The 24,140-nt window shown below is 35.4% G+C and overlaps 1 protein-coding gene across 1 annotated transcript in view; it reads right to left on the bottom strand.

Moving 5' to 3' along the window:
• CEP350 (centrosomal protein 350) overlaps nt 1-24,140 on the bottom strand; it is a 155,579-nt gene that overhangs the window by 31,760 nt on the left and 99,679 nt on the right. Inside the window, exons 27-30 of the mRNA XM_025877468.2 lie at nt 22,374-22,531; nt 13,531-13,730; nt 7,570-7,781; nt 4,151-4,295 (exon numbers count right to left, since the gene is read on the bottom strand). Of these exons, the coding sequence (XP_025733253.1) occupies nt 4,151-4,295; nt 7,570-7,781; nt 13,531-13,730; nt 22,374-22,531 (715 nt within the window). The remainder of the gene's footprint in view (nt 1-4,150; nt 4,296-7,569; nt 7,782-13,530; nt 13,731-22,373; nt 22,532-24,140) is intronic.

Here is a 24,140-nt window from a genome sequence, read left to right on the forward strand (position 1 = left end):
AGATAATCGTATTTATCTGTCCTTCCCCTTAGTTGTTAATAGTTTTTAAGTCATATTAAAATCAAACTGAAATTCTGTCTGTTGTTTTTAAAGTAGGCTCCATGCCCAACATGAAGCCCACTGTGGGACCTGATCACAACCGTGAGATCAATACCTGAGCTGAGATCAAGAGTCGGATACTTAACTGAGTCACCCAGACACCCTGAAATTGTCATTTTATTTTTTTAAAGATTTATTTATTTTAGAGAGAGTGTGTGTGTAAGTGGGGGGGGGGCAGAGGGAGAGACAAAATCCCAAGCAGAGTCCCCCACTGAGTGCAGCGCCCAATCGCAGGGCTCGATCTCATGACCCTGAGATCATGACCTGAGTGAAAACCAAGAGTCTGATGCTTAACCAACTGAGCCACCCAGGCGCCCTGAAATTTTGTCATTTTAAACTGTGAATCATCAGATGATGTCTTAATACCACATAAAAGGAAAAGAGAGAAATTAAAAAGAAATATACTCTGCTGTAACCTTTCTTTAGAAGCTCTTAAAATATTTAAAATAACTGAAATGAAGCTAGTTAAATCTTAGTATCTTCCCAATAGTTCCCTATACATACAAACACACAAAGTAGGTGTCCAGTCATAGCAAAATCATGAAAAAGACATTTCATTATAATAAGTGCCACACACATGCTATGAAAATAGTATCATTTAAAGACACTGCTTAGCGCAATCCTCTAGAGTCCCCTCCTTTCTCCGGAGCTTTGTACTATCACTTTGCCATCGCTCAATAAACCTTGCTTTGCTGCCTGCCAATCAATCAATCAATCAATCAATATGATGCTTATTTCACTGCATATGGAAATTACATAGAATAAGAATGACTATTCCTCACACTTCCTCCTAAAATCATGCAATGGTATCATTTCCACACCCTAATGTTGAGTGAGACATTTAATAGCAATAGAAATACTATTACAATAGAAATACTATAGTACATAGATCTGAAGACTCAGATGTACACTACAACATTATACCATAAATAGCCGGGTGTTTTCCAGGTACTTCAGATTAAATTGCATAAGAATTAGTTAAGGAATTTATTTAAATGCAAAAGGATTATAGTCTTTTTTGATAGTGTGATCCAATATCTGGATTAGAAATAATGAAATCTAAGTTCCTGTCACTTCTATACCACTGACTTATGATACTTGAGGAAAGTTACACCCATCTTATACCAGCGGTAGCATGATACTGAGCCTTTAGAGCATGGGCAAAGCTCACTATTTACTGATCAACACTCATGAAATAACATAAAAATAAAGGCCATTTTCAACTCTGATCTACTACTGGTAGTCAGTAAGGTGTCTGACCCCTACTGATTTCTAGAATTGATGGGAAGATTAAATAAGGTGAATAAAGCACACAGCAGAGCACCTCAACTACCATAAAAGCTCAGTAAATGGTGGTAGGATTCATAATCACAAAAGACCAACATTTTATGTGGCTATATTTTAGGTAATATATTTTTTGGTCTAAAACTAAAAATGGTGGTGGGGGGAGAGAGCAACTATCTCCCTTATTATTTTTTTAATTCCTGAAAAAATAATCAATTGATTTCAGGGTTAAAAGGTTCTGAACACTTAGTGGCAGGCTTTGTAGAGACTCGATGATTCTAGTATAATGATTGTGAGTAGGACTGCATGCAGGCTGACCTTTGAAGTATAATCCCATACCTTTGCATCTTCTAAAACTGTGCTTCTTTAGCTTGATAAGCTTTTATGTGCTTCCAAAACCTGAGCCATTACTTTGATAAAATTATATACAGGACGATTATAGTCCTGCAGACTTAGTTTCAACTTTGCCCCCCTCCCAAAATGATTATTTTAAATTAATATATTTTGAAAATTGCATATACCAGCAGTGATTATTCTAATAAAAATATTTATCATCTATGGTTGTGAAGATTTGACAGTGGATAATGAAAAACTTGGGAGTTTTTAGATGAAAGACGATGGAAAATGTTTCTACTTTTGAGTACTAAAGAAACCAAAAGTATACAAATGAAGGGTAGAAATTAAAGTCTATGAGCGTGAATGGGACTTTATATATATATGTGATCAATTACAGTATTAGTGCATAGTACTTATCATTAGTAACATCTAAGAGAATCTCTAGATGAATTTATTGTCTTTATGGAATTCTCTCCTACAGGGATTTTTTGGGTAGTGGGGGAGAAAGGGGGGACAGGTAAACGATACTTCGTTTTTTTGAACACATCAAGATGGACAAAATACTCTAATCAAAAAATTAAGTTTCTGATTATTTGACACATGTGGCCTATATAAATTTGGCTGGTAACAAACTCTCCATCACTTAAGTGAGAAAGGCATTATACAACTCCACTACATTAAAACTGACCACAAACACTGCATATATGATGTCATCATTAATAGGTAGATGACATCTACAGTTTAAAAATCTCAGAGCTATTTCTCTAAAACTATTCTTACTTGAATTATGTTTTATCAATAAAACAGTATCTTATTAACATTATCATTAATCCTTGGTCTGTAACTCAGGCAAGGATGGTTACGATATTATTCCATGAAACAGATGGAAAAGATTATCCAATATGGAAAAGAAACTTGGAGAAAGTCACTAGTAAGTAAGAAAGACAAGATAAGAATTCATGTTTCCAAGTATCAAGTTTGTGTCTACTGACATGTTACTCCACTGGCTGTAACTTTTCACCAGAGTACGTGAAAGCAAATATATAAAATAATAATAATTTTCAACAAATAAATATGGTAGACAACATTCTTCAACTGGGTTGACCTAGTAATTCCATTTCTAAGAATTTATTCTTACTGAAATATTCGTCAAGAATATATACATGAAGATGTTCACTAGAGCATTATTGGCTATTTTGAGAAAATCTAAATAATCATCACTAGGGAAATGGTTAAATAAGTTATGGTATATCTACTCTTTGAAATATTATACAGTTATTCAAAGAAGAAGAGTGATTTATAAATATGGGTGAGACAAATAATAAGAGACTCTTAATCTCAGGAAACAAACTGAGGGTTGCTGGAGTGGAGGGGGGTGGGAGGGATGGGGTGGCTGGGTGATGGACATGTGCTATGGTGAGCGCTGTGAATTGTGTAAGACTGATGAATCATAGACCTGTACCCCTGAAACAAATAATACAAATTATATGTTAATAAAAAATAAAATAGAATAAATATGGGTGTGGGAAAATCCCATGATTTACTATCGTCTGAAACACCGAAAACAGGGGGTACAGAAAAGGATCAAAGACCAAAATATGAATAATATTTTCATTTTTTCTATTAAATTTCTACGCTCAAATGCAAACTAAAAATGAGCTCAAAAGGCATACACTCAATACAGTACTAATTACCCATGGAACCCTACATAAACTGAGCACTCCCTATACATGTATGTTTCCCTAGATCAAATCTTGTAGATTGAAGTCTTATAGAATAGAGGCTATTCATTCTTTCACAGTTTAATAGCACAGAGTTTTATAGTAGCATAGAGATTACAGGAAAATGTCCCCCACTGCCATTTGCAGTCTATTCTCTACCTTTCCTCCTTTGAAACTTACACTATCTTGCACTACCTCTTCCTATCTCTCCTCATGGTCATCATTAATTCATTCAAGAAACATTTAATAAGTACCTGCCATTTGCAATGCAAAGTACTTGCTAGGTTCTGGTGCCACAACTGTTAACAAGGTACAGACACTCCTTTCCAGGAGTCTACATGCTAGTAAGGGAGACGCACTGGGTAAAGTCTGGTTACAATTTATATGCTGTCCGGTATAACAAGTTGAAGCACAGAGCGCTATGGGAACACATAAGCAGTATCTGGCACATAGAAAAAAAATTCAACAAATGTCTGATAAATAAAAGACTGCCCATTAGCAACCCAAGAATATAACCGTTTGTCATATTTTGTATAATAAGGGAAATAATTATTCCCAATGAAAAGCAATGAAATTTAATCTTGACAAGCAAAAAGCCTTTACAAATGCAACAAAGGATAACATTATACTAACAGGTGGATAGACAAAGCTTATTAAAGAGGAATTCAAATATAATACAAAGAAAACTAACTCCTTGTTATTAGTCTTACCTGACTGTGTCATAGATAATGACTCATCAGACCAACTGTAACAGTGTTGATGGGATTTGACAGGCAGACGATACTGTCCTCCAGTCCCATGACTTCCTTTGCTAGACTCTTGCTTTGACACGGATGTGCAGCTTTTGGGAGGTGACTGTTCAAACAGAAAACCAAGTGGGAACTGTTTTGTGATACATTTGTAAAATCTATTTAACATTTGAGATACCAAGCGGTTAAAGATAATATTTATGAAGAGTTTTAAATAACTCTGTGACATGAAAAGTAAAAACAGTATAAATTATACAAAGGGTAAGACCTCAAGTTTTTTTTAAAGTTACAGAAAAAAACTTATAAAGAAGCATGCTTTTTAAAAATGTTTATAATAAAGTAGGAGTGGCTACTGTTTAAGTGATATTTACCCTCTTATTTTTTTTAATTAAAAAAATTCTGAACGTGGTGCAGGTATCTTTTCAACATAGTAATTTAATTTCTTTCAGATATACACCCAGAAGTGGAGTTGCTGGATCATATGGTAGTTCTCCATTGAAAGATAAATGGATAAAGAAAATGTGGTGTATGTACCCATGTGCATGCGTGTGCACACACACACATGGGAATACTATTCAACCATAAAGAAGGAAGGAAATCCTGCCATTTGCAACACGGATAGACCTTGAGGGCACTGTACTAGGAGAAATAAGTCAGACAGAGAAAGACAAATACTGTATGATCTTACTTATATGTAGAATCTAATAAAAAAAAAAAACAAAACCAAACTCACAGAAGAAGAGATCAGATTTGTGGTTACCAGAGGTGGGGGAATTGGGTGAAGGTGGGCAAAGGTACAAACTTCCAGTTATAAGATAGATAAGTCCTAGGGATGTAATGTACAATGTGATGACTATAGTTAACATTGCTGTATGGTACATGTGAAAATTGCTAAGAGAGGAGCATAAACATTCTCATTATAAAGAAAAAGACTTTTCTTGGTTACTTTATGAAGTGAGGGATTTCAACTAAACTTACTGTAATAAGTATTTCACAATATATACATGTCAAGCCATTATGCTGTACACCTTAAACTTCTACAGTGCTGTGTATCAATTATATCTCAATAAAACTGAAAAAAAACTTTAAAAGTACTAAAAATGTACTAGTTTTGTGGAAAGAAGGAAAAAAGAGAGGGAAGAAAAGAGAGCATAAGAAGACTGTCCACAAGACAGTATTACAAAGGACGTAATTTCTACCCTGACATCAGGTGGAAGTGAGAATGCCTACTTTGATATCTAGCTATCATCACTTTTTTTTTAAAAGATTTTATTTATTTATTCATGAGAGACAGAGAGAGAGAGAGAGAGAGAGGCAGAGGGAGAAGCAGGCTCCCAAGGAGCAGGGAGCCTGATGCGGGACTCGATCCTGGGATCGAGTGACCTGAGCCGAAAGCAGATGCTTAACCATCTGAGCCACCCAGGCGCCCCTATCATCACTTTTTATATCTGTGAATTTGGGCAAGTTTCCTAGCCTGCAGAGCTTCAGAATGGGGCTTAACACAGTATCTACAGAATTGTTGTGAGGATAATCCACATAAGGCATTTAGCATTATTAGCTGACACGTGGTAAGTAAGCACTCAATAAATATTAGTTTTTATTATAAAAGCCACTTTAAGACATCTAGTTTTATTTCTTTGACATATTTTCTTGTGAGGAAGAAAACTAATTTTTAGAGTTTGATCAGGTGATGGCTATTCTGAATCTCAATGCTAGGTATGATCTAATCAATTCACAGGAAGTAATAATAAGATTGTGTCAAAAAACATAGTTTGGTTGTAAATTCCATGCTACAATTATGTATACAACCCTATTTTCACATAATAACCAAGAGTTTGCTAACATGATAATTTAATTAGAAGCCTTTTATAATCTAAAACCTGTTTTCAGGTATGCGCCCAAGGCATTGGAATATTTTGCAACACAGCCCAGAATAGATTCTTCATTAGATCATTGTTTAAAAAATGTCTTCCCCCCAAATCTTTCAGGTGCCATAACACACATGAATCTGACTGATTTTTCAATAGGGGAAATGCAATTCATTCTTCATATCCACAATAAAATAAAGACTCTACCAAAGGATATTCCATTCTGAATTTAAGGATATTCCTTTTTTTAGACAGAGACTTTAACAAAGTTTCTGTTCACATAATATTTAATAATATTATGCTAACTCCTTTATATACTTTATAAAATCAAATTTCAAAAGAAAAACAGTTAAGTTTCTAGCTTAAGTTTTTATCAGATAGGTTTTTTTTTTCATAAAGTATAGAATTAAGGGCAATGTGGAAAACCTTATTCTAATAGTGACCATTATTCTAATTTAGAGTCAATAACCATTTCAGATCTGCTTTAAAGAGATGAAACCACTACTTTTATTCTGATTTATAAGGGCAGTTATTAACTAAATTATAGATAGGCACAATGGTATTACAGTTTAAGATCTTATTTCTATTACATGACAGAATACAGATTTTAATAAGAACTTGTATTGTTCCTACATATTATCTTTAAATTAAACTTCAATTATCGTTTTTTAAAAGTTTTATTTATTTAAGTAATCTCTACACCCTACATGGGGCTCAAACTCATGACCCTGAGATCAAGAGTTACGTGTTCTAGGGCGCCTGGGTAGCTCAGTTGGTTAAGCGACTGCCTTCGGCTCAGGTCATGATCCTGGAGTCCCGGGATCGAGTCCCGCATCGGGCTCCCTGCTCAGCAGTGAGTCTGCTTCTCCCTCGGACCCTCCCCACTCTCATGCTCTATCTCATTCTCTCTCAAATAAATAAAATCTTAAAAAAAAAAAAAGAGTCATGTGTTCTACTGCTGAGCAAGCCAGGTGCCCCAACCTTAAATTATCTTTTAAAGATTTTAGAAGTTCCTGGGGCACTTGGGTCGCTCAGTCAGTTAAGCGTCTGCCTTCGGCTCACGCTTCGGCTCAGGTTGTGATTCCAGGGTCCTGGGATGGAGCCCCATGTCGGGCTCCCTGCTCAGCGGGGAGTCTGCTTCTCCCTCTCCCTCTGCTGCTCCCCACCCCCTACTTGTGCTCTCTCTCTCTCACTCTCTGTCAAATAAATAAAAATCTTAAAAGATTTTAGAAGTTCCTATTCCCTCAATATTAATAGACTTAATAATATATAATTTTATAACTGCCACTAAAGCTAAAATTCATATACTCATAAATCTTTAGAATTCAATGAAAATCTTTACTCCTGTTCAAATGTCATATACTGTATGTTACAGGTATGGGCGACAGTCAACACTGTCATGAACTGCAAGAATATAACTGCTAAAAAAAAAGAAAACAACTGTTAATAATATACCTTTTAGACAGGCTTTTGTCCAAAGAAGTTTTAAGGGATAAATAAATATTAACTTACATGTTTACTAGGAGAGGTAGAAGATTCCAGTTCTTGTGAAAAAACCATTTCTTCAGTAAGTACACTATGATCTGGACTCCCTGGCTGCTCCTGAGCTACAGACTCAGATGGTATATATCCAACAGCAGGGCTGCCCAATTCTTCTGGAATAGAGCTTTCACTGTGTAGGTGAGAGTAGGAAGGTAGTGGAGATTCTGCTTCACTTGCTATTTCTATAGAGAGAGTGAAAACAAGAAAAAGTCCACAATCTTGGTCAAAAGAAATATTCAACTGTTACACTTTACATTTGCTTTTGCATAATTTCACTTGTTGCATTTAGATATAATTTTTAATCCCATCACTTAATGAATCACATCACTATAAAGTCTGTTAGCCTAAGAATTTTGGCTGATGCAAACTGAGAGAAGGGCTTAGTTTGAAAGGAGAGGAATTGTTTTACATTTTAAAAAATATCTTTAATGTCTGGCTTAACAGAAGACAGCTGGATTCTCCTATCTGCTTCTGTCTGCAATCTGTGGCTATATGTTGTTTTGGTCAAAGCATATGCTGAAAATCTGGCCTCACAAAGCATATATGTAATTAGAAAGGGAAGAGTATTCCAATAGTCTTTACAGATAATTGTGGATATTCTTTTTTGATGTTACACCAAAACTTGACAATCGGTAGTTTCTTACATGTTAGCTGTAATGTGGAATTTGAAGTCATATCAATAAACTTTTTGTGATCTGTTACATTACAATCCTTTGGTCAACTCTGCAATCTGTTACATTACAATCCTTTGGTCAATGGATTTTTTTACTCATGCATGATTTTCTAAATCATCACCGGTCATTTGGAAGACACTGGTTCACTGAGTTATGAAGATCTTCCCAATGTTGACATATTTCATCATACAATATGAAAAGAGGATTCTGGGCCGAATCTCGGACTTCTAGATGCCGAGCTGCTCTGCGAGTAACCATGGCGTGTGGAAGCCAGAGCCGCACCTCCGGCCAGCTGGGCACCTCAGATGAGAGCTGCGCCTAGAGCAGTGCCAGCAGCGGCTCCAGCAGCTGCTGTCAGCTCACCTACTGCTGTGCCCCAGCAGCCAGGTCTCATGGCCCAGATGGCAACCGCTGCAGCTGGCGTGGCTGTGGGCTCTGCTGTTGGGCACTGGATGGGCCATGCCATCACTGGGGGCTTCAGTGGAGGAAGTAATGCTGAGCCTTCAAGGCCTGACCACTTACCAGGAGCCTCAGGGAACCCAGCCAGCATACCTGCAGCAGCAGCAGCAGTCTGGACCATGCCACTAGGAGATGAAACAGTTTCTGGAGTGTGCCCAGAACCAGGGTGACCTGAAGCTTTGTGAAGGTTTCAGCGAGGTGCTGAAACAGTGCAGATGGGCAAAAGGATTAGCCTAATCAAGAAGTTCAAACTGAAGATATGGAAAATCATCTCTCATGACCAGGTTAATTTAGCATAAAAATATATTTAACAGTGAATATATAAAGTATGAAACCACCTGTTAAACCTCTGCTTCATCATTAAATACAGCTTTCTTCAGAACCAGAATGAAAAAGGGTATTCTTACTATATAGAAGTTCATTGAGATGGTCTGAATTTGGGGCTGGGCAGATGTTTGTGTGCCTCCTTAAATCACCTTTTGCAATGTTCTCATTTGTGAATTAATTAGAATAGTGATTTTCTCCCTGCCCCCTCCTGCCCAAAAAAAAGATGACTCTGATTAATATCATCACCTATCATATCAGGAAAGTCTTTTAAGTACTGGAAAGTGGTCCAGCTCACAATGGGGAAAATAGCATTTCTAATCCTAAACTTTCACTTGAAACCTTAAATTTTATCACTCACAATAATGTCACTTGTTCTCCTTCAAGAGTCAGAGTTGCTTCATTTATTTCTGAAAAACTGCTTGCCAATATTTAAGTAACCATGGTTTTTAGTCATTTAAGTAAAAATGGTACTCCATAAAAAAATGGCTAATTCAGCTTACAATTTAAATCACTGCATTAAGTGCTTTTCTTCAAGGCAACCACTGTCCTTAGGCACATGGAAGTGCTTTATGCGTATTTCCTATTTTGTCACACAAAATATTTAAAGATATACACTCAAAGGTTGAGATTCAACAAAATTCGTATTTGTAAGTGCTTATTTAAGGACATTCTTACATAAAACTGGCAAGTTACCATTAGTGCGAAGTGGTGAGGAACACAATGACTCCTAACAGTTTGGCACCACTGCCTAGATTCAAGCTAAGGCTTCAGCAACTTTACCCACCATTATATTTGCTACATCAGTGTAATGTCAACACAGTGAAAAAGGCAAACAACATGTTAGTATTATTATAAAAACAATTTTGACCTCCCAGACTCCCTGAAAGGATCTCAGAGACTCCCCCAGGGTTTCATGGGCCATACTTTGAGAACCACTGCTCTAGGATTCATACCTGGGATTGGAACCACTAAATTGCAGGATATGTGTACCTCACTTTTATTCTTTTATCAATTGTTTTTTTAATTTTTATTTATTTGTCTTGAGAGCAAGCAAGCATAAGCACAAGAGGGGGTAGGGGGCAGAGAGAGAATCTTAAGCAGGCTCCACACCCAGTGTGGAGCCCGATGTATGGCTTGATCTTACAACCCTGAGATCATGACCTGAGCCAAAATCAAAATCAAGAGTTGGAGGCTCAACCGACTAAGCCACCCAGGCGGCCCTTGATTATTTTTAATGCCTCTTTTTTCAACCTGTTTTCAAACTAGGTTTAACAATTAATATACCAGCAGTTCCTTGTTCTACCTACATACCAACAGGTTTGATGGATATTGTGAAAGGGCTGAATGATGGCCCTAAAAAAGATATGTCCGTGTCTTAACCCCCAGAACCTATGAATGTAATCTTATTTTGAAAAAATGTCCTTGCAGATGTAACTAAGGATCTCATGATGGGGGGTGCCTGGGTGGCTCAGTTGGTTAGGTGTCTGACTCTTGATTTCGGCTCAGGTCATGATCTCAGGGCTGTGGGACTGACCCCCGCACTGGGCTCTGTGCTTAGCTCAGAGTCGGCTTGGGATTCTTCCTCTGGAACCCCCACCCCCCACCCCCACCACCTCCTGTTCACAAGCTTGTATGCACACGTATTCTCTCTCTCTGAAATAAATAAATAAAATCTTTTTAAAACAATGGAAGGGTGTGCCTAGGTGGCTCAGTTGGTTAAGTGACTGCCTTTGCTCAGGTCATGATCCCAGAATCCTGGGATCGAGTCCCACATCGGGATCCTGGCTCAGTGGGGAGCCTGCTTCTCCCTCTGACCCTCTCCCCTCTCACGCTGTTTCTCTCTCTCTAATAAATAATAAAATCTTAAAAAAAAATAAAATGAATCACAGACCTATACCTCTGAAACAAATAATACATTATATGTTAAAAAAAAAAAAGAAGATAGCAGGAAGGGAAAAATGAAGGGGGGGGGAATTGGAGGGGGAGATGAACCATGAGAGACTATGGACTCTGAGAAACAAACTGAAGGTTCTAGAGGGAGAGGGTGGGGGGATGGGTTAGCCTGGTGATGGGTATTAAGGAGGGCACGTACTGCATGGAGCACTGGGTGTTACACACAAACAATGAATCATGGAACACTACATCAAAAACTAATGATGTAACGTATGGTGATTAACATGATAAAAAAATAAATAAAACAATGGAAGGATCTCATGACAAGATCATCCTGGATTATCTGGGTAGGCCCTAAATCCACTGACAAGTTTCCTTATGAGACAAAAAAAGAGGAGCAGACATGGAGGAGAGACAGTGCGAGACTGGAGTTAGGCAGACATAGGAACACCTATATTATAGCCACCACAAGCTCGAAGAAGGAAGAATTGTTCCCTGGAATCTTCAGAGGGAGCACAGTACTGCCAACACCTTGCTTTTGTATTTCTGCCCTCCAGAAATGAGAGAATAAAACATTTTTTTAAGCTACCAAATTTGTAGAAATTTGTAACAGCAGCCCTAGGAAATGAATACAGGTATGAAACAATATTTCTTTATGGTTTTAATGCCCTGATTACTAACAAAGTTGATCATCTTTTCAGATGTTTGTTGACAATTTGTAGTTCTTCATTTATGAATTATCTGCTCTTTTGCCCATTTTTTAAAATGTGTTTGTCATTTTATTTTTGATTCATAGGAGTTGCTTGCATATTCTTTTTTTTTTTTAAAGATTTTATTTATTTAATTGAGAGAGAGAGAATGAGAGACAGAGAGCATGAGAGGGAAGAGGGCCAGAGGGAGAAGCAGATTCCCCGCTGAGCAGGGAGCCCGATGTGGGACTCGATCCCGGGACTCCAGGATCATGACCTGAGCCGAAGGCAGTCGCTCAACCAACTGAGCCACCCAGGCGCCTGAGTTGCTTGCATATTCTTATACTATTCCTTTGACAGTCACATGTGTTGCAAATATCCTCTTTTATTTTGTCGTTTTACTTTTTTTATGGTGTATTAATGAACAGAAATTCTTAATTTATTGAGTCAAATTTATATATCTTTCCCTTTATGGTTTTGCTTTGTATAACATCTTAAAGAAATCTTTCCCTCCCCTTGATGTCATATAGATATTCTCTTACATGGTCCTCTAAAAGTTCTATAATTCTAATTTTTAGATTTAAGCCTTTTTTTTTTTTAACCGTTTAGCTGAGTCTTTTTAGATTGTGAATGTAGGAATCCAATTCATTTTTCCCTGCCCCCAAAATTTATTGGAGAGTCTCTCCTTTCGTCACTGCTCTGTAAAGTTACCTGTGTCAGAAGTCAACTTTCTCATACATGCAAGGGTCTTTTTCTGTGCTGTTTCATAGTCTATTTGTCTATCTCTGTGCAAATAATCCCATTTTAATTATACACTTTTACAAGTTTTGATATCTACTAAAGTAAGTTCTCCATTTTGTGGTTCTTCTTTAGCAGTGTCTTTGCTTTTTGGTCCTTTGTTCTTTCATATAAATTTTAAAATGAGCTTGTCAAACTTATGAAGAAATCTTGCTGGGTTTCTGATATAAAGTGTCTTGAATCTATAAATAAATTCAAGCAGAATTAACATCTTTATGACACTGAATCTGTGAGTATGGAAAAGCTTTCTATATATTTTGGTCTTCTCTAATGTTTCCGAATACAATTCTAAACTTTTCTCCATAAAGATCTTGCATATTTTTAAATTTATTCCTAGTACTTCATATTTTTTATTTCTATGATAAATAGTATCTCTTTTAAAAATTAGATTTTCTAACCAATTTCTGCTGCTCTATAGACATGTAATTGAATTTTGTTTATGAATTTTATATCCAGCAACTATGAAACTCACTTGTTAATTCTAATAACTGACATGTAAATGTGGGATTTTCTATGTGCACAGCTTTAAAATCTGTAATAATGAGTTTTGCTTCTTCCTTTCCCTCCGTAGGTGAAAATAAAAGCATTTGTCTTATTTCCAAATTCAAAGGGAAAGTTTTCTATGTTTTATCATTAAGTATGGTACCTTATTGTAAGTTTGGTTTTTCATTTCTGTTAATAGATATCTAGATCGGGTAAACAAAGCTCCCTTCTATTGCTACTTTATCTGAAATTTGTTTTATTACAAATGCTTTCTGGATTTTATCAAGTACCTTTTCTAAATCCATCGAGATGTCACGCAATTTTTCTCCTTTAGTCTGTTTAAGTAATATGCCACACAATCAATTTTTTAGAATGCGTTAAATCCTACTTGGTCATGGAATAACCCATTTTCATTTCATGGAATTTACCCATTTCTTCTAAGTTTTCAAGTATATTAGCAGAAAGTTATTCACAATATTCTCATATTTCCAATGCTGGTGGCATTTGCAATTGTATCGCCTTCTTCACACTTAAAATATAATGAAGTAAATCTTCCAGTTATCTCAGGCTTTGGTTTGTAGTCTGAACAGAGTTTTAGTATTTATTACCTTTCTGTTCTGTTCTCTCATCCTCAAGTTCTTTCTTCGGAGTTTTAGGTTTTATTAATTCTTTGTCCCAGGCAGCCAAAGCTTGTTTTTCCATTTGACGAATTTCGGCTTCCTCAGCATCCAAACGTCGCTTCCACTCGAGCAGCTCCTCTGCATGTTGTCGCCGTTGCATTAGTTTTTGCTCTCGCTTTGTAAGAAACCTATGGTCACACCATGAAGAACAGTCAAAGAACAAATCTAGGGGCAGAAATCACTCTGAGAGCTCTACCACTCATTGCCTTATCAATAAGCTGTGTAAAAACAGGACATTCATACTACTCCTTTGAAAAAACTTTGAAATAACAGAAGCTTTGATGAGTCAACATATTTAGAAAATGAAAGAATTTATGTTTTACTTGTGATTGTTTGTAAAGACAAATTCAGAAAAGAAAATTTCAGAATATCTGGACACCCATAGCTGATAATACTTAACTTACATAGTCACTTCTCATAGGTGATTCTCTTTTGTAACAGAAGATATAAGGAATTTATTCTGAAGGTTCAGACTAGAAACACACAAACCCAAACCCAAAACAACAAAGACCAAAACAACAACAAAAAACAAATCTCAAAGCCCCCAAACAAGCAAGCAAACAAAAAAGATATGTTCATGTTCCTTTTTGACTTCTACTTTCAAATTCAGTCTGTTTTTATTTCAGGTATCACTACACCACTCTTTGGTTCCCACTGCCTAAGAGATGCAATGGGAGGTGATAATTATGGAGAGAACACTGAGCACCACAGTCAGATGCCTTTTGCATATAAACATAACTAATTATTTACTTATGTAAAAGGATACAACAAATACCTCAAATTTCTCAATTTAATCCAATTTCTGAAATTAAATAGCCCAATATATCTTAGCTCCAAAGGGTTAAGAGAAATTACTGATTTAGGAAAAAGTTATCTTAAAAAGCTATTACTAAACTCTCCTCATATGTAGATGCCAAAGCTAAATAAAAGGTGGGCTGCTCATATTATTGGTGTTAGATCTGTACTGATGGCTAATCAACAAAAATGCATTCACACATCCAACAAACACTTAATAAAAAGCACAAAAACTGTCATTCCACTTCTTGAACAATCAGCATATCAAATTAATGTGGAAACAAAAATAATTTATGGGACATTTGACAAGAGGCCCCCAGGCTGTTAAGAAAAAAAAAAAAGAAGAAAAGCAAACAAAACAAACAAAAAGAACAGAGCATGCTCTATCAAAGAGTGCACTGAAAAAGGTGCAAAGTTACCTGACCAACTGGTTGTAGATATACAGCTGGAATTTGGGATGAAGGTTGGGAAAACAGACACTGAGAGAGGCCCAGTGGTGAGACGTAAAGACAGAGAAGAAGTAGTGAACAGGAGAGCAGTGTCTATAAAATAAGGAGGAAGATTTTAAAACCAAGAGATCAAGAGGAAGAATGAGAAAGGGAAAGCAAAAGAGCTGAGTGGAGAACTTTTAATATGCTTCCTGAATAACATTATAAGCTACTCAATTAAAGCAAGTGTTATACTCTGTGTGACATATAAAACATGTACTATTACAGATCTTACCAATGATTTCTGAATAAACATGCCTTTCTTCTCAGATGTTGCTTAACCATCATCTCTAGTTTCAGGTAAATTTATGTGAGTAAAGTTATGAGAAGTACAGTATGGAGCTAAATAAGTTTTCCCATAAGCTTTTTTTTTTTTTTTTAAGATTATTTATTTATTTATTTGACAGAGAGAGACACAGCGAGAAAGGGAACACAAGCAGGGGGAGTGGGAGAGGGAGAAGCAGGCTTCCCAGGGAGCAGGGAGCCCGATGCGGGGCTCGATCCCAGGACCCCAGGATCATGACCTGAGCCGAAGGCAGATGCCTAACGATTGAGCCACCCAGGCGCCCCTCCCATAAGCTTTAACAGAGAGTACAACAATTATGGCTGTGAACCTAGTACATCAGCAATTCTACACACATATATAATCCTAAGCAAATGACTTTTACATCTGTACCTTGTCATATATTTTAAGCTTGAAATTAAATAAAAAGCACTATGTTTGCCTCACTTAACCTTTATCATCGTGATCTAGCTTGAAAATAATAATTTAGAAAATAAATTTAGAGTTAAAAATACCTTGTTCACCTCTACAGCATAAAATTTACTGCTCACAGGACCTACTGAAGATATTTTGCTTTATATTTAACAAAGGCCCACTTTAGTTAAGATTGAAATATAATATCCATTCTATAAAATATTAGAATGCATAATTAAGAATAAACTAAGCTAGTTGCAATAAATACTCCTGGCTAAAAAATAAAAATCATGCTATGGACAGCTCAATCATAGGTTAAAAGAAGAAAATTTCATATGTTAAAGTTATAAAAGTAGAAAATTCTCTTCTTTCTAAACAGTAAATAGATCACTTATTTATATATGTAAATATAAATATATATATTTGAGAGGCTAAGTAAGTCTAGTAATAGTCTGAAAGGTTAGTTCTCTTTGACAGAGCATGCTCCTGTTCACATGCACACAACAATAACCCGTAGATCAAGGCAGCATTTTTTGCCTTGGAAGGGCAAGGAATAATATCAGTATGTCACAGAAGTGAGAAAATCTAGGTATAAATCCAGCTATTCATTTGGATTTTTTAAAGTATGTACAATCTTGCCTATACATGTATCTTTAGATACATAGACTATTTCAATGTCTGTTTCCCCACATATAACTTAGTATTTCACCTCCCTTTCATTTACTTATATATATATATATACACATACACACATACATACACATTCATATCTGGATTGCCTTGATTTTCTGCACCGATGTTCAAGGAAAAACAATTTTGCCAAATTTTAGTAAGACACTGCAATCTTCCTTGCCATTCTTTATGAATGTATAACAAACTTATTTTAGTGCTAATTATCAAAATATTACACAAAAACAAATGTACTCGGCAAAAGGTCCAAAAAATCTATTCATAATATTCAAATATCACCCACCCTCTTAAGTATATAACTGCTAAATGCATGCATGACCTAGTACAAAAAGTAGAACAGTATTGGAACATGTAAAATAAACTGTAAAAAAAATTACAATTTAAATTTGTCCAGCCCAATATAGAGACTAATAATTTTCTCTACCAGCACAAGTACTGAACATTTATTTTTCATTTATAAGGATTAAGCATATTCAAAAGCTCTAAGTTAGAAATGGCCAACAAAAGAAATAGCTAACAGAAAAAGGAAAGAAAATAGTTTAAGAAATAGTGTGAGAACAGTTTAACTTAAAGTTAAAACTTCTTCCCAGAAACATACATTCCTTATTTAATATATGTATATTCTAGAAATAGTGTCCTCTAAAAGCTAAATAAAATAAAGTTGAAATAAAAGCAGTACTTCACACTAGAGTTAACAATCCTTCAAGATGCTGTACAAATAAATAAAATTTGTGCATAAATGCCTACTAACAGAAAACACTGCTAACACGCTTAATGGTTGGTGTCAAGGCATCCCCCAGCAAGGCTTCTGATGGTAACAGAACACTGGACTGGATAGGATTAGACATAATAGATTTAATCATAATGTAAACCACTGTGTTCTTATAATGTTTAATCTTAAGACATTCATTAGTAATTAGTTCTCTTTTTAAAAAATTTATTTATGAGAGAGAAAGAGAGTGAGAGCATGCATGCACGGGAAGGAGCAGAGGGAGAGGGACAAGCAGACTCCACGCTGAGGGCAGAGTCCAATGCAAGGCTCAATCTCACTACCCTGAGATCATGACATGAGCCAAAACCAAGACTCAGACACTTAACTGACTGAGCCACCCAGGCACCCCTGGTTCTCTTTTAAAGTCATACTTTCACACTCTAAACTTGAACTGTACAGCTATTCAAGCCCAGTCATCAGCCACTGAACACTCTGCCAATTTAAACAGATTCCATTTACAAGGGTCAATTTCCATTGAGATAACTTTAAGTCATCACTGTAGTTTAGATTTAAAAAAAAAAAAACTTATGAGGTTGTAACAGATCTGTACCCCTGAAACAAATAATACATTATATGTTAATTAAGAAGAGAAAAGAAGAAAAAAGCTATGAGGTTGAAAGCAGATATACTAACTTAACTCAACTTTAACTTTGGCTGGCTGAGGTCCAGAGAGCAGGGTCCTAGTTCTAGTTCTGTGTGTGACCTGGGAGGAGTTACTTATCTCCATGGCCTCAATTTCTTCCTGTGAAACCAAAGGACTACACTAGATGACTTCTCAAAGAGCCCTTTGAGTTCCAGCAGTTTATAATGCTTTCTTTCTCCATTCAAGTACCTCCTCATACTTTTTTAAATACCTCAATACACTGCTGGACCACGTGACATAAATGAGAACTTTTTCCATTGAGCTAGTATATTGTAAATTGTGTTCCAACATATTATAAAACCATGCTATCATTTGAAAGAGCAAAATTATGATGTAAATTTTAAATGAAATTTTGAGTTATAAAATAATTTGACTTTGAAAGATATAAACAAAACAAGCAAAAACCTAATACTTTAAATCATTTTAAAATTCTTTCTGGACCAAAAATTAAATATATATTGTGATAAATAAAAATGAAACATAGTGTTTATCTCAGGGACATGAGATCGAGCTCCACTTTGGGCTCCATACTCAGGAGGGAGTCTGCTTGAGATTCTCTTCCTCTGCCCCTCCCCCTACTCACACGCCTGCACATGCACTCTCTCTCTCTCTCTCCCCCTCTTAAAAATAAATAAATCTTAAAAAAAAAAAAGAAAAAAAGAGGGGAGGTGGTAGGGGGATGGGTTAGCCTGGTGATGGGTATTAAAGAGGGCATGTTCTGCGTGGAGCACTGGGTGTTATGCACAAACAATGAATCATGGAACACTACATCAAAAACTAATGATGTAATGTATGGTGATTAACATAATAAAAAAATTTAAAGAAAAAAAGCAAAATATATTCAGGAAAAAAAAAGAAAAAAGAAAAAAAGAAAATGCAGTCTTGTCTTTCTTCCTAAGCAAAATTTATTCTATTACTTAAAACTGTCTAATAATTTGCATATAATTAAACAAAATGCAGGTACATTATTCCTAAACTAGGAAGTAAAGAAAATAAAAACCATTATCTGGTTATCAGGATTTATCCAGCTACAACACTTAGACTAGAACTTTGTAAGAAATTTTATTTCTATTTAAGGCAGGGGTGCCTGGATGTCTCAGTCGTTAAGCATCCAACTCTTGATCTCAGTTCAGGTCTTGAGCTCAAGGTCACCAGTTCAAGCCCCACTTTGGGCTCCATGCTGGGCATGAAGCCGACTTAAAAAAAAAAAAAATACTGGCGAATTCTATATTAAGGCAACAGTATTTAGTATATTTTTTAGAATTCTTCTTTAATGGAATATCAAAAGTCTTCCCTGCAAATCCTGAACTTCTTAAACTCAGCAGATTAATGAAGATTTTAATACTGACCAGACAATACCACAAATATTGTTATCAGAGCTGCGTCATACAATATCTGTTTAACTTTATGATTATTTAAAACCAAATAAGTTAATTTGTTCCTTTAGTGGTTCTAAGCTAACTGGGGATATTTTTAAATATTTAAATTTTAAGTAAATAAAGTATTTAAATATTTAAAACGAATGTCTGAGAAGTTTTGTTGTCTTCATTTTTCCATGCTAGCTTGGTCTGCGATGATCAAACCAAAATATAACTTGTGTTTGTGGGATTTTTTTTTTTTTTGCTTCTTATGTTATAAAGTACTTACTAATTCAAAAGTATATTTATCTCAGAACACTCATCCATTGAAAACTGACTTGATATATTCTTTTCAGTAAAAATTTCTTTGTCTTCTGAACTTCCTTAGTGATTAATTTATATACACTTCTCTATAGGATTGATATTTGTTCTTTTTTCCACCTAGACCATATGCTTTTTGAGGGCAAGGTTTATGTCTGATTCATCTTCATATCTCTCAGAACCTAGCACATTCACACATTTCCCAACAAATAATTGCTAAGAATAAGTATATATTTAATAAATAATATGGAAGAACAGCTGCTATTAAATGAAAGAGAAAATACACTGTGTCCTATTTTAACACTTGAAGATGAAGATAACCCCATCCTGTTTGTGTTTCATTTGCTCAGTAAAAAATTTTCCTGAAAGGGAACTGGCAAATTAACAGAAAAAGTCAACGCATGGTGTTTTCTTTATGAATATATGTTTGAGGATTACAGACAATGCACTTATATTGTAAATAATGCCCCTCACAGTAACAAACAAAACTCAGATTTCTTTTATCAACAGTACCAAAAAGACTGAGGGCTATTCAGTCTGTGGCTTTTGCAAACATATATTCATTATGACTAATCTTTTTCACAGCTTAAATTCCTTTTGCTTTTCACTACACTGAGAAATGTAAATTATTTATATATGTCAGATCAATTAAAAGGTCAGGAAAAGCCATAGATTAGAAATATAAATTTTAACAAAGGCATCGCTGTCTCAATTAAACATTAAAGAAGGAAATCTTTCACTGTAGCCAAGAATAGTTGATAGTTTCAGAAAAATATTTGTCACAGAATCAGAGTTCAGAGGATTAACAACAAGCAATGACATAATGAAAAAGTTCTTCCCAAAAGTTAGCTAAACTTACTGAGGGAGGACTGCTTTTTGACAGGTGTTTTATATCAATAAAATAATCTCTTGGAAGACTGCCTTTGCAAATCTACACAACAAATAATAGTGTCTAGTAGCAAAGGCTCAAGTGATTTTGTTATTAGGTATCTACTGTAGCAAATGACTATAAAATTAACTCACTCTATTTACTGACATTTATTTACTGACATTCCAATATCGTTGAAGGAAATCTAATTGTAAAGTTTTGGTGATCTGAATGGTATTTAAAAACCAGTTTTCACATTATTTTGTTCTAGACATTAAAAAATATCACATAATAATTTTCCTTTATAGTATATTGCTAATTTTGAAAAATACTCCAATTTATCCTCAAATTTCAGCACCACCATAAAACATTAAAAATGATTCTTTTGCCACTGCTGTCCCTACCCCATCCCTACCCACAAACACAACTGCATTGCTTCAAACAACAAATCAAGTCATTGAATACTTCAAAGCCTATTTCTTTGACAAATTGCTCAAATGGTTCCTGTAGTAGTTGACAAAGGAAGGTAGAAGGTAGAACAATAATACAAAAATTCCATGTGTTTAATATTTCAGATTCTGAGAAAATAATAAAAGTTGGAACAAAATCAATAAATGTCATCTTCAATTTGGTATTTAGAATTTTTAAAGCTTTAACCAAATGTGAAATAAGCACCACATAAACTGACTCATCTCATAAACAGATTTAGGATTAGCAGTTTCTTCTACAAATGTGATTAAAATTATTAGAATATTATTCATAAAGACCAGCAATGAAGACCTTACTAATATAGATGAGCAAGGGATCAATGAAGAAATTACCCCTGAAACTGTCTTTCCTCCAATATCTACCATTCAAAGACATTTGGAGGCATATTTAAAATGTCAAGTCAGTTATAAAAATTCACGAGAGAGATTATTCTGAATTCAAACATCCATGAAGCAAAACAGTATGCCAATACAGACTATGGGAAAATTTTATCAGGAAAGGAAGAAGTGTCTTTAGTCTACATTTCAATAAATTCCTATATGAAAAAGCCTTATTTAGTTTATCCCACGGAATGATCCAAAAGGAGTATTTACATGTTTATAAATATTTGGTTTTACCCCCTTATATTTATTTTAAAATTCTGTATTTATTTTTTAAAACTTATTTTCATCACCAATTTAGGTATTCTAAAGTTAGGAAATGCAATTTAACAAGCAATGAAGTGCCAGTGTATAACACTGTACCTATAGTAAGTAAGGTTTGATTTACAACTGCTTGACTGTTCAGAAACTAATTGAATCACAGGTTGATGTCACATAAACATAGAGCATTATTAAATTTGGTAATGTGTGGTACACTGACAAAGGATATCAAGATACAACTGTGGTTCAAACTGTTAACAAAATAAAATAACAGTCAACAAAACATTTTCATGGGTCTCTCTTTCATATTTAAAGAAGGTAAAGGTTATAAAGTAAAGGACAGGGTCCACAAGCAGATATTTCACAAGCATATTTAATGAAACGTATACTCAGAAGAGTACACTCTCACATAAATGTAACTTTATATGGTCAACACTGACATACAACTGAGCTACATTTAAGTAGAAGAAGCTTTCTTTAAAGGAGCCTCTAAAAAAATAATACTTAGAAATGTTTCAGAATCATTCGACATCCCAGAAGAATTTCAGTTTTTCTGGTTTCAAATGAGCAATCCACACCTTCTCACAGCTTAAAATTTCTATTTGACCTACGCATGAGAGTGGTCAGAGAGCCATAGGATGAGATCTCAGGATATACCATTAATTGCTTCCCCAAGTTAGTAGACATATTCTCAGATTTCAGGGAAGGTTATAAATTTCACACTTACTTTTAGCTTTTAATGAAAGAAAGATGGAAACATTGTCCTGGGTATTTGTGCAATTACTATGTTGGTTTTTAAAATAAACCTGACTATACTAAAAATAAGAAAATCTGTTTTATAGTAAGATCTATAGTTAATTGACTTCCAGGTTGATTTAACAATTTTGCTAAAATGCTACTGAATTCATAAAATATTACATTGTATCAATCTAATCTAATGAAGTACATTAAAAATATTTTTGCTATCATTTTCAGTGTGAACAGAATAATATTTATAAAAATAAATTACTTTTCATCCATGCGGCTTCTCATTTTTTTCAGTTTCTGCATAATGCTGCTAGTTTCACTGCTGGAGATTGAAATGGGGGAAGGACTTCGGGTCTCCAAGTCAGTTGGACCAGGACTGGTTGCCTTATTATCCTTTGTATCATCATCACTTTGGGAGTCCTAAAAACAAAAGAGGGTAAAGTTTTATAATTTTACTGGAATTTAAGATCTCAAAATGACTTCAAACATTCTTGTTTCAAAATTAAGTTTATCCTCAAAACCATAGTTATAAAATAGCTGCAATTAAGGAATTACTTAAAAGACAAAAAATTATATACACTTAAAAATGGCTAAAATATAGATTTTTGTTATGTATATCTTACATATATTTATATATAGTCACAAAGTATAATTTTTTTTTAAATTTTATTTATTTGAGAGAGAGAGAACATGAGTGGGTGGAGGGGCAAAGGGAGAGGTAGAAGCAGACTCCCCACTGAGCAGGGAGCTCGACTTGGGGCTTGATCCCTGGACTGCGGGATCTCTACCGGAGCCAAAGGCAGGCACTTAACCAGCTGAACCACCCAGGCACCTCCCAAAGTATAATTTCTTTAAAAGATTGAAAAAAACAAAAAAATCTGCTGCTGCTACTAGCAATCTAGTATTTCACTATCCTAATTTCTTTTAAACTGAACCACTCAAAAGGAATATAAACAGTATATATACACATATGGATATAAGAATGAAGGGAACACATAAACTTATTTTAATACTACTGAGGGATGGATCTTTTTTCTTTCCGAATTCTAATGGGAAAAACAGTATTTTCTCAATTTAAAAAGTTTAAAATGAAAACATTTAGAACTACCAGTTTAACTCATGAGCAAAATTTATAATGAAAACATTTAGGGGACGTCTGAGTGGCTCAGTCGGTTAAGTGTCTGCCTTTGGCTCAGGTCATGATCCCAGGGTCCTGGGATCGAGCCCCATATCAGGCTCCTAGCTCAGCAGGGAGCCTGCTCCTCCCTCTGTCTGCTCTGCCTGCCGCTCCCCTTGCTCATGCTCTCTCTGACAAATAAATAAAATCTTAAAAAAAACATTTAGAACTATTGGTTTAATTGATATATTATTTCTCATGAGCAAAAAGTAACTTTAAATGCTTAAGTAAGTTTAAATGATTAAGTAAGAGAATAGCCATTTATTCTCATAACTTTTGAGGAAGATGAGTAGGGACGATTGTGACCATTTTTATTTTGTGAACGATACACAAAGCAGAGGCCTTCTCCTTCCCTTTCTGCCTCCTAAATGATTCAGTCCTAAAGTCATTAGGTAGAACAGCACAAGACAGGGATCCATACAAAGGCAGAGGTAGACAAGGGGACCTAGAGTGGGGTGTCCCAAATGGAGTGAGACGAAGAGGGCATCTAATACAGGAAGGTTATTACTTAAGTGGAACAAAGAGGATGTCCACAGGGGAGTGGCCCTACATGGCATGTTACAAGCCCAAACAGAGTGAAGTGGCGTTCCCACAGAGTACAGAAAGGATAAGGAGAGTACAGAGAAAGGGCAAGGAGATGGGGGAATAGCTTGACTTGGGAGTCAGAATCCAGGGGTGGTGAGGATATCCACATGAGGAAAGGGGTGGCAGTGGTTATGGGAGATAGGTTACACACAGGAATGAGCAAATCATGATCTATATTAAGGAAAACGTTAACCAGCTGTCTATCAGAGAAGAAAGTTTCAAAAAGAGAAAACTAGGGGGGTGGAGGGATGGGGTAACTGGATGATG

The sequence above is a fragment of the Callorhinus ursinus genome, unplaced genomic scaffold, assembly GCF_003265705.2.
Source record: "Callorhinus ursinus isolate GAN/ISIS: 27379988/994484 unplaced genomic scaffold, GSC_fseal_2.0 scaffold13, whole genome shotgun sequence".
Classification (NCBI taxonomy): Eukaryota; Metazoa; Chordata; class Mammalia; order Carnivora; family Otariidae; genus Callorhinus; species Callorhinus ursinus.